The sequence below is a fragment of the Phascolarctos cinereus genome, unplaced genomic scaffold, assembly GCF_003287225.1.
Source record: "Phascolarctos cinereus isolate Bilbo 61053 unplaced genomic scaffold, phaCin_HiC Scaffold_1;HRSCAF=81, whole genome shotgun sequence".
NCBI lineage: Eukaryota > Metazoa > Chordata > Mammalia > Diprotodontia > Phascolarctidae > Phascolarctos > Phascolarctos cinereus.
In genome coordinates, this window is record NW_027555514.1 from 79120049 (window position 1) to 79132272 (window position 12224).

Sequence of the window (12224 nt, forward strand, 5' to 3'; positions counted from 1 at the left end):
TACTTAGTAACAAGAAATAATCATTTATCATCTGTTAATGTGTTACTCCACCAACTCCTGCTACCCATCTTTTTGCCCAAAGCCTTCCTGTTCTGTTTTCCTCTCCTCTCTCCCTCACTGCTACTTGATCTTCTCTTCCCTTCTCTCCTGTCATCACTTTTTTTCTATCATTGTTTGATCCAAAATGAAAATGGAAAAAAAATTCAAATTTTTGTTTGTTCACGTGTTCATGTATAAATGTATGTGTTTGCCTAGAGGGGCATGGAGATTTGGTTCTAAAACTCCAGATAGAATCCCAAGTGATCAACAAATTAGGCACCCACTACATACCAAGAATTGTGCTAAGCACTGTAAGCGAAAGGAAAGGAAACATGTATTAAGCACCTACGATGTGCCAGGCACCAAATGATTTACAAATACTATTCTCATTTGATCTTCACAGAAACACTGGGAAGTAGATGCTATTATTATATCCATTTTCAATTGAGGAAACCTAGGCAGAGGTTAAGTGACTTGCCCAGGGTCACACAACTAGTAAGGGTCTGCAGCCACAATTGAAGTCATGTGTGGCTGACTCCAGGCCCAGTGCTCTATATATTGTGCCTTAGTAGAACTGGTCCTGCCCTCAAGGAGCTTCCAATCTATTTGAAAAGACAAGCCTTGCATACCAAAACGCTAAGGGAATGATATAAAATTGCTTCTAATCAAGCACTAGATTGTGGGATATGGAATACACACATTTAGACAACCCACACACTCACCAGGTGGTTTTTATTAAATGTTTAACAACAAAGACAGTGTTTTTTCCTGTCCCTTTTCCCCTTGAGCCTGCCTTTGCTTCAAATAGGAAAACAAGTGTGGCAGCAATAGACTGCCTTTGGCAGGAAGTAGACTTGGAAAACAGCAGGAGGCCCAAGTAAGCCTTTTAAAGCTGACCTGGCAGAGAAAGAGTGGTTTTAAAAGAAAAGGCAAAGTCACACATACCTAATAGTATCAAAGACAGGATTATTTCAAGCAATCTACATTCCTTCATTGAATGTCCCTGTAACACAAGTACTGCACTTGGCCACGTGGTTCCATAGAAAATATACTTCCTGCCCTCAGGGAGCTTATTTATGCTCTAATAAAAGATTCAAGAAAAAATATAAATGTATTTCTGAAAATTGTTAAGGAATGTTTTAACAAAACACAAAGGAAAATTAACTTTGGAATTGAATCACTCTAAATTCTATTTGAATACGATTCTAACCTTTAAAATTATTTTTAAAGGAATTGTTGCTAGCACTTCCCTCTGAATTGTCCTACTTTTTTACCCTATGACTATATTTTAATGGTTTTCCCGTTCCTAGTGCTCTGGGCAAGTATAATTCCCTGGAATGATGCCTCTTCTTCAGTCCCTCAAGTATCACGGGACTTATATCTGCAAAGGAACTTTGAGATCATCTCATTCAATCGTCTTATTTTGTGGTTGCAGAAACTGAAGCCCAGAAAAATTAAATGAGTTACCAAATGTCACATGTAATAGTGGAGGCAGCTAGGTGGCTCAATGGATAGAGCAGCAGGCCTGGAATCAGGAAGACCAGAGTTCAAATACAGCTACTTACTAACTGTATGACCCTGGGCAAGTAAATTAACCCTATTGCCTTAATCCATTGGAGTAGGAAATGGCAAACCACTCCAGTACCTTTGCCAAGAAAACCCCATGGACAGTATTGGTGTTCTATGACCCACAGGATCACAAAGAGTCAGATATAACTGAATGACTGAACAACAACACAGTGGTAGTAGTAGCAGTAGCAGTAGCAGCAGCAGCAGTAGTAGTAGTAGCAATAGCAAGTTAGTTGCCAGGCTGTGATTCAAACCCAAAACCTCCAGTACCGATTCCAATACTCTTTCACTATACACTAAGTCTTGTCACATTTCATTTTTTAATTGAAAATTTTTAGAGACATTTAGGTATAAACTATATATAGATCAGCTTATCTCTGCCTGGTTACCAAGCCCTTCCATGACCTAACTCCATCCTACCTCCCCAACTTTATTTCTCACTACTCCTCATCCCATAAACTGTCTGTACTACTTAGACCCATCTCCTTATACACACCACCACTGCCCTGCCTCATTCTCACTCCCTCACTTTCCAGAAGTTATTTCTCCACTTAAAATGCCCTTTCTGGTCTTCTCCAGTTATTCAAATACTAACCACCCTTCAGGGCCAAACATAATTGGACATTATGATAGCACTTATATAGTACTTTAAGGTCTGCAAAGCAATTTATGGGTGAGGAGAGGGGAGGGAAGGAGAGATGTGGAAAGAGCTATGTCTCTATAATCAGAAGACCTAGGCTCAAATTCTCCCTCTGAATCTTTCTACCTATATAACCATAGGTAAGTCATTGAACATCTCTGAACCTCAGTTTCCTCATCTGTAAAATGAGGGGATTAAACTACATAACCTCAAAGGTCCTTTCCAGCTCTAGAACAGTGATCCTATATGTATATATATATATATATATTTAACATGCATATATTTAGATATATACATATATATATTTATACACATACACCATTTTATAATTGTACATACCTAGTATTGTCTTATTTCCCACTAGATTGTAGATTCTTTGAGATTATAGATAGATTTAGTGTCCTATTCCCAATACACACACACCCCCTTCACTAACACCTGCTCTATTATGAAAGGATAACTTTTGTGCCCTCAGATGTTCATTAATCAACAAGTATTTATTGACCTACAGTAGAAGGACTCGATGACTTTGAAGATCTCTGAGTCCATCAGAGTGTGTACTTCCTTTCCCTAGACCCTCTTAATTGGCCTTCATGACTTTCTTTTGCTATTAAAAAAATTCAATACCCTTTGGCTGACCAGGCAATAATCCTCTCTAAACTTGGCCAGGCTAATCTTTGCCATGGCCGGCTCTTATTGGGCCCTTACTCAAAGCCTTCCCAGCTTTGTAGATCAGACTGACCTTATGCTACAGTAGGCATGAGAGTAGGTCTTTGGTGGAAGGAATGTTAATTAATAGAGGAGAGAAATTATGGTGTGAAGGTAAAACCACAAGAATTTATTTTATGTCAGAAGCTTGGGAACATTGGGAATGAGGACCAGGGTAGTCAAGGCTACATTGGTAAAATATGAGGTCCTTATAATTAGAGATCATTTCATTCATTGTATTTGTATCCTCAGCAAGTCACTTAAACTCTCTCCACCTCAATTTCCTTATCTACAAAATAGCAATCACCTACCTTACAGGGTTGTGAGGATTAAATGAGATAATATACGTATAGCATTTTGCAAATCCTTGCTATATAAGCCTCTGTCCCTGTTAAAATGCAAGTGCTGTGTTACCTGGGAAAGGTAACACTGTAAACCTTAACACTCATTTAGTGTGAATAATTGGAGAACTTAGCCCTTTTGGTTGTGAAACTCCTACCTTAGGAGTGTGTTGAACTGATTGATGAGTGTGTCACATAGCCCACTATATCTACATGACACCCACCTATATTTCACATTCTGCTTGGGTGACTTTCTCATCATCAAACTTGTGCCTATTCTCCGTCCCATCCCCACATCTCCTTTCTATCTCTAGAACCACAACCAAACCAATATTTCCCTTGATAATAGAAAGGGTATGTCAACTTTTCTATAATTCCCCTCATCATCCCTATGACTTTATAAACCGAAACACCCTTCCCTGGCCACCAATCCCCCTCTTCCCAATTAAAAGGCAAGATCCTTGAAGGCAGAGACTATCTTGCTTTTGTATTTTCATCCTTGGTGCTTAGCAGCATTGCTTGCCACATAATAAAAGCTTTAAAATGACTTTTCATCTAATACTCTACGAAAATCCTTCTCTGCAGAGCATAAAAGTGTCTCTGAGTTCCTAAAGGTTACAGCATAGCTTACAAACTATGGCAAGTCCCACCAAGATAGGAAGACTTCAAATATTGGCATAGGGGTGGGCCAAGTAGGATCCCTTAAGGCAACTTACTTGTAGCTCATGCTCCCATCCTCTCTGTATGCCTATGTATACAGGTGCTGCAATGGACCAGGAGTATGCCTTACAAAGTTCACAAAAACTTATCATCTGGTAGCTGCCCGGTGAAAAATCTGGTTGATGTCAGTAACTCACAAAAGAATCCACCAAGATGTGAAGGGATGGAAATCTGCCAGCAAATGAAACACCCATTTCAATGAAATCACCCATCTGTTTCAGGTCCTAAAAAAGTGAATGAACTTCTAGCTTTTGCTCAGAATAAGCTTTGAAAAAGGAGAAGGTGGGAGCAGAATCCAAGAATGAGAAAGAAAGACACAGGAAGGAAGGAGCATATCACACTCATAAACACCCTCTTTCACAGACCTAAAAAGCTAGCTTCAATTTCATTGTTATAGGGAAGCCCTGAGTAAATGGAATGGACACTTACTTGCTAGATTTGAGAAGCTAGCCTTCAGGAGTCCATTCCTCTTACCAATCCATGAAAATCTATGTCATTCATCTATGCCCTAAGAAACAGCTAGTCCGTTCTTTCTTGGGATTTAAGAATGAGGGAGGAGAACAGAGGGAAAGGGCTCCTGGCCATATATGCCAATCCAAAGAGCTGGGAAAGGATGTCAGGCACCTTAGAAATGAGCTTTTAAATAAAATGGAAGCCATTATGACCTCTGCTTATCTTCCATTTGTCCCATATCTCTTTACAGGAAATACACAGCCTGGTGATTTTGAACTAAAAAAATCAGTTTAATTTTCATTGTTGATCATCTGGGACATTATTCAATGTTTTCTCCCTGTGAAAAGCAAGTCTCTATCACTATGAGATCCATAGCATGAACATATTATTCCTAAGATATGGCCACAAAAAATGAGAACAGGGCAAAGCAGATATCCTGGGGGAATGTGTATAGAAAGAAGAGTATATAAAACATTTCACCAAGAGAAACTCTCTATTCCCAACTAAGCCTGAGTTTTTAATATTCCAAGCACAGAATTCTCCCACCTGAGGCTGTTTGCCTTAATCACATCTCTACTAAATTTTCACTTTGGAGATCTTATTGGATGGGTGTCCCATAACAAGTGATTATAGCTCTCAATGAAAAATTCAAGTTGGCCTGCTACTTGGTTACTCATTGATGAGATGTCACTGGGGCCAGAATAATTTGGAGAGTTTTTGCCCTCCCTTTCCCACAGACCCACCTTCCTCCAGCTCCCCCCAAAATCAATCTGTGTAATATCACACTGAAAGTGGACATGTTTGGCAAAGCATTCAGCTGCAACTCAAGTGGGCTGTTCTTGGGCTTTGGATCAATATGGTTTACTCTTCTTCATACAGAGGTAGACTTCTTGTCAATGTGATACTCTTTACAAGTGTTCTTGGGGTACAGAGGGTACGCATATGATATATTGTGCCTCCAAGTTCTTTAAAACCACTGAACCTTCAATTCTAAAGATTTAGAGTTTTTCTCATTAAAACATGACAAAGCCCAGTAAAGTCAGAAAAGCAGGCAACTTAAGACTGGATGGCATGCACTATGAAATCCTATACTGTGTATATTTTATAAAGCTTTGGTTAGAACCTTGTCTAGAAACTCCAGAGCTTGAGAGCATTTGTTGTCCTGATTGGCTAATAACCCAAATTTTGAATTCCAGCTCTGATTCCCAAATACTTTTAAAGGCCTGCTATATTTTCCCCTTATTGTTCTGAAGAATCCTACCTTGAACAAGATGAAGTAGGATTGCTAAACTTTATAAGAGTCTACCTCCTATTGACACTTTTTCTTGAACTTCAGATTATGAGCTCAGTGGAACAGACCAAGTCATCTTTGACATTGATCTGGGCCAGCAACAAGCTACCACCTTCATGGGTCCCATGGCAAAAGGGGACAGAGGAACACAATGTGAAAGGGAAACCTCCTACAACACAGAGACTACAGCAATGCCATCTTTCAATCTTAATCTGATAGCTTGGGCAGAGTGAATCATCCTTTGTCAAACAGTTTGGGAATTTGGAATCATTTCCATGATTCCAGATCACTGGACTGAGTTTCCATGGTGGCCATTCTCCAGTGCTGCCTCTTCTCCCATTCCCACCTCCATCATAACCCCAAGCCTAAAATATAGAAGACCACCTACAGACCATCATGAAATGACCAATTGCCCTCAGGAATAAGACAAACCTAGGTTTTGATACTGGAGAAGGAGATGGCAAACTACTCCAGTATCTTTGCCAAAAAAAACCCAAAATCGTGTCACAAAGAGTTGGACATGACTGAAACAATAGAACAACAACAAGATTTTGATAGCTCTGATCCAGATAGTCGTGCTGAAACTTGAATTCAGTGTGCTTTTTATCTTTTCAATGTGAGAACCTTAGAAATGAAAACCTATTCTGATTTTTCAGTGATAGAATGACAATAGCCATATTATAAGGAAGGTGGAAAGGAAACCCTCCAAAAAGTATCTTCCACAGCCCATAAGCCAAGTAATCAATTGGTGATCTTCATTGCTTCTGTCATCAAATGATGTGGCTACAAGATTTGAAACAAAACTTTAATTTTCTACTTTTGTTGCCTGGTATATAGGCCCTTTTTCAGTCTGAGAGCAACAGGATAAGTTGGGACTGGGGAGAATATGAGGGAGTAGTTTAATAAAAGTTCACATTTGTAAGCTGCTTAAGAGTTTCCAAAATCTATCATCAACTCTGAGAGGTAGAAAGTATATGCATAATATCTCCATTTTACAGACAGAGAAACCAAGGGCTGGGCTGAAGTAAGTCATTTGTCCACCATCGTAGAGCTAGTAAGCAACAGAGCTAAAATTGAAACCCACCTCTTCATCCTCACATCTAATTCTCCTTCCCCCATACCCTTTGCCTCCTCCAAGAGCCACCACTGAAAAGGTGGTGCTACAGGATCCTTCAAAGGCAAGGGTTCCAAAGAGCTCTCCCACCATTTTGAAAGTCTTCTCTGTGTCTGTTTCCACAGGCTTGGATGTTAGGCATGCTCAGGTAATTGCACTGTCATCCGGTACCAAGTGCATAAATGGAGAATACATCAATGACCAGGGACTCGTGGTCAATGACTGCCACGCTGAGATTGTGGCGAGGAGAGCATTTGTTTACTTCCTCTACTCACAGCTGGAGCTGCACCTCAGGTAAATTGAACGCTGTTGATGCCTGAGAAATGCTTTATGGTCTTTCTTGGAACAAATCTGTCCTCTGGACATCGGAACTCATGGTTCCTTTATGACAGTGTTTATGTGTCTTAGGCTGATGTGTGCCCCAGTACCCAGAGAAAACCAGAACTAGCTATTCCACAGAGTAGGATCAGATGGGTTTTTTTCGTTCTGGCAGATTTTCCACCCCTAATGATTAGATATGAATCATAAAGTATATGTTCTTATTAAGCCTACTGCCAACTCTTTGAGCACCAGCTGTATTAGCATGCAGGACTGGTGGAAGATTGAAAGACTGGTCATCCTGCTCATTTACTGGTGTTTCTCTTGCCTAATAATGAATATCTCCTGACAATGAGTTATTTTCGCAGGCAATTTTCAAGGCTTATGTGTGTGCGCACACACACACACACATCCTCTGCATGCACGCTTCAGTGGTATTTGTCATTAAAACCTTCTCCAAAGGACAGAAGTCATATTAAGAATACAGCTATCAGGGATCCAAGCATGGGCAATTAGAGCTCCTTCTCTACAATACTAAAAACACCATCTTAGACAGTAGGTGAAACGACTGGAATTGAGTAGCAGATACAGATACTCCTTTAAATTTAATGTTTTGTCCCATCCTTTTATATCCAGTTCACTGCCAGTTGAGGCACTTTCCTGGTTGATTAATCATTTCACCTGCAAGGGAGACTAGGAAAATTTATTAAACAAATGGGATCAATTTGCTCTGGATCCAGCTGGACACTAGCAAATAAGCAAGGAATCAAGAGTTTCTTCTTGTATATTCCACACCTCCTTCAGTTTGAATTTAATGGAAATCATTATTTTCACCCCTCTGTTATTAATCCCAGAACTTGCCTTATGTTAAAAACAAAAAACAAAAACCTGCACTACTGTCTCTTGGGAGATGAGAGCTATTACTCTCTCTGAAAAATATAATTGCATCGATCCTGCTTCAAAGCATGTTCAGTTACATACACTGTTATGTTATTTGGATCAATGTTACCTTCTCCCTGGTAAACTTTCATTTGGGCTCTGGAGGCTTGCCAAGTCAGCATCGATAGATATGCTAGGCTGGGGTGAAATTGCAGCCATTTCCAATAGGATTAATGGTTCCACATGGCCTCAGGGCTCTGGGAATTCTGACTGGTTCATGGAAGGGTCCCCACACACTGGGCAAATGATCACTGTCAAACACTGAGGAAGATTCATCTCTGACAGGAAAGCTAATGCAACATTGTAGAAAGGCTGAGGAATATTCAACTCCAATACTTAAAACTTTCCCAGCACTGAAAGAGCTCCACAGAGCAGGCTGGACAATTTCCCATGATGGTAGATTACTAGGATATCCTTCCAAGGACAGGAGGCCTCCACAACTGGGTAGATCCATTGGTAGAAAGCTCCTAAAAAGAAAATGAGTCCCATCCCTCACAGCACCCCATGGTACAATGAGGGAGAAAGTTGGGGCGAGCTGGGAAGAAAGGGTGATCACATTATCATCATGGAACTGCAAAGCAGATCTTTGTAAGGACTAAGCCTCTTCATTTAGAGAAGGGCTGGAGCGCCTGCCTTTCTGTCTTGGCTTTGAGCAGTTGGATTTATAAAATCTCCTTTAAAAGAATGTGGGGGGAGGGAGAGAGAAAGAAGGGGGAGAGGGAGAGAGAGAGAGAGAGAGAGGGAAAAAATGTTTTAGTAAAAGTAACAATCAGCACTTCTGATGTACCTCTCAAATAGGTGCAGAAGTGTGATGGAATGAATAAGAGGCTGCTTTGGGGCCACAACAAATGAAAATATTAGATATTATAGATTTAGAGCTGGAAGAGACCTGAGAGACCATCAAGTTAACACTATCATTGTACAGATGGAGGAAAACTGCTCAGGAAACTGAGGCTCAGATTAAAGTGATTTGTCCAGAGTTACATAGTAAATGTCTATGGAAGGTTTTGAACACAGATCTTCCTGACTCCAAGACCAGAAATCTAGCCTCTATACAATATCTCAAACTCTTCCCCTCCAAAGTGATTTCCTAATTGTTTTCTACAGCTCTTGCTCACCACCACAGCCCCTCTTAAACCAATGTAATTCTTGTATAGCTATCCAAAAGAAGAGACCAGATTAAAGACTGTAAAATGAGAGGCAGCTAGAATGAAGGGAAGCAAGGGAACAGTATTCATTAATTGCTTAATATGTGCCAGGAACTGTGCCAAGCACTTGACAAATATTATCTCATATAATCCTCACAACAACCCTGCAAGATCAGTGTTATTATAGTCCCTTTTTTAGAGATGAGGAAAATGAAGTAGACAGGTTCAGTGACTTGTCTGGGATAACACAACCAAAAAAATATCTGAGGGTCACATTTGAACTCAGGTGTCCTGACTCCAGGTCCAGTGCTCTATCTGCTGTGCCATCTAGATGTTCACTGAATGCTTTATGCCAACTATATACCAAATAAGCAACCAGAGTACTTCCCTTCCTAAAAATAGCAAGATAGTTAAGTCACCTAGAAAGTTTTAATTATTAATCCATGTGAGCACATACTGTATTTTCTCACAACGTTTATATGATTTACCAAAAAAACCACGTATTCTCTGATGGGGGGGAGAGAGAGAGAGATGAGTCCTATAAATGTTAGGAAAATGAGAGATTGGTATAACCTATTTTTCATCTCAAAATAAAAAGACCAAATGCACCTCAAATCAATAATGGCTACCATATCAACCATCTAATAGCCATGACATGGTCTGGTTGAAGCATATGGTTGTGTATAGTCAATTTCTGCATAAGAAATCACAAACCTCACTCACAAATGCACAGAACATCTCATTTTATTTTTACCATGATTTCAGAGAGAGCGGGACCTTCCCGAGGTAAATCTGAGAAGCTGAACAAGCTTGGTAGCCTCCTACCAAGTCTTTCAGCCCCTCTCCTTTTTATTTTATTTAATTTTTTTTTTTGGTGCCCCTGGCCTCATCTTGCCTCAGCTCACAGAGCCTCTGTGGCAGCCTCTCCTCCATGATTTATCCCATTTCCAAAAGCTTTTTTTTTTCCAATTACCCTGAACCTCAGAACACATCCATCCCTTGCCAGCTCCACCTGGAATAATGGAGAACCTTCCCTCGTAGATCATGGAATCATAGATTTCAAGCTAGATGGGACAATAGAGGTCAGTGAGCCCCAATGCCCTTCATTTTATGGGTGAGGCAATTAAAGCCAGAGAAATTAGATGACTTGTGGAGAATAACCCAACACTACTTAGCATTTGAGGGAGTATTTGAACCCGGGACTTCCTGATTTCAAGTTGAATATTCTGTTCACTTTACCACACTGTAATTACACTTACAACTGCTAGGTACCAATTCATGAGAATAATGAATCCCTCTGAAGTGATCACATTATTTGAAGACTCAAATCAATTACCATTTATATAATTATAATCTTCAAATAGTGCGAATTTGAATACGTGACCCCTTCAGGGGATTCATGATTGGAACCAATTAGCTGTAATATGAGAATCAGTTGAAGGCACTTAGTGGTATTTAAGAAAAGAAATAACAGAGGGGCATATGGTAGATATTTCTAAGTATCTGACTTATGACAGATAAGGACTTAATCTTGTTTAACTTGACCCCAGAGAGCAGATGTAGAAACAATGGGCAGAAGTTGCAAAGGGAATTTTTCGGCTTGACATCAGGCAAAACTTCCAGACCAAATATGCCCCTGCAGGAGTGAAACCTGCAAGGTTTCCACTTTGTGGAAGTCTTCAAAAAGAAGCTGAATGACATCTTGTCAAGGATGCTACATAGAGGAGATACCTGATGGTTACCAACTGGAGTCCATGACTTCTGAGGTCCTTTTCAACACTGAGATTCTGTGAAATATGTGAAACTCTAAGATAATCCTAAGGGAGAGGTAGATGAGTGTGGTAGATCAAACGCTAGGCACAGAGTCCAGAAAACCCAAGTTTGAATCTTGCCTCAGACACAGTAACTTCACTTCCATGAGTCTCAGTTTCCATATCTGAAAAAGGAGGATAATGCTGGAACTTAATGGGACGATGTTAATAGAGTGCTTTGCAAATTTTAAAGCACTGCATAAGTCTCAGCTAGTAAATATTACCTCCTAACTAAATTAAAATATGAGGCGATGATAGTTTAAGGTACTATTCCTCTCAAGTGAGTTTCTCAAGGGACAACAAGCCTTTACAACTCAAAGGAATAAGCCATTCCTGACTGCAGTCATTGCCAGAAATATTTATCTCTCAAATTGCCCCCCTATCTACTCATAATGTTGGCCATGAAGGTAGGGCCTGTCACTAGATGGAACATAGAACTTTCTTTCTCCATACTTCTTTACTCTTCCCCCTCCCCCAGACAGGGGGTTGAATACTAATAACTGACCTTTATTTAGCATGTTAGGTTTATTAAGTCCTTTTTATACATTCATGCTCTCATTTGATTCTCACAACATCTTGTAAGAGAGATGGTGTAATTATTAGGGAGGAGGGGAACAGGGAACTAGACCTATGATTCCATGGTGAAGAGCTCCCTCTACCAATTAAGATCAGCATCTGGTCCCCCGCTTTAGAGTATGACCTGAAATACTGAAAGAATAAGTGACTTGTGCTGGTCACCAAGCCAATATGTACCCAAGAAGAGACTTGAATCCTAATACTGAGGTTGGCTGTCTCTCTCTCCACCAAGCCACGCTACCTCTCTGATTGGTTTTATTATCATCCCTATTTGACAGAAAGGTAAAGATAATGGTGAGAAATGTGAAATGACTTGTCCAAGGTTGCATAGCTTATCAGTAGCAGAGTTGAGACTAACTCCAAGACCAGTGCTCATTGCATTACAAAAGTCAGACTCTTGTGGTGAAGGGAAGGGTAACATAGGGTCAACAATGAAGGATGCTCAGGACAGTCCTCCTTCTTCAAGACAAGCATCTATCATTGAACTTCATTGTATACGATGACTAGAAACAGTTTCCCCCTCCTTGGATTTGAGATTATGAAGTCTCAGGATCATT

At 40.1% G+C, this 12224-nt stretch overlaps 1 protein-coding gene across 1 annotated transcript in view; it reads left to right on the forward strand.

Annotated features, from left to right (window-relative positions):
- ADARB2 (adenosine deaminase RNA specific B2 (inactive)) overlaps positions 1-12224 on the forward strand; it is a 651932-nt gene that overhangs the window by 578694 nt on the left and 61014 nt on the right. The window contains exon 5 of the mRNA XM_020990375.2: positions 7001-7169. Within this exon, the coding sequence (XP_020846034.1) occupies positions 7001-7169 (169 nt within the window). The remainder of the gene's footprint in view (positions 1-7000; positions 7170-12224) is intronic.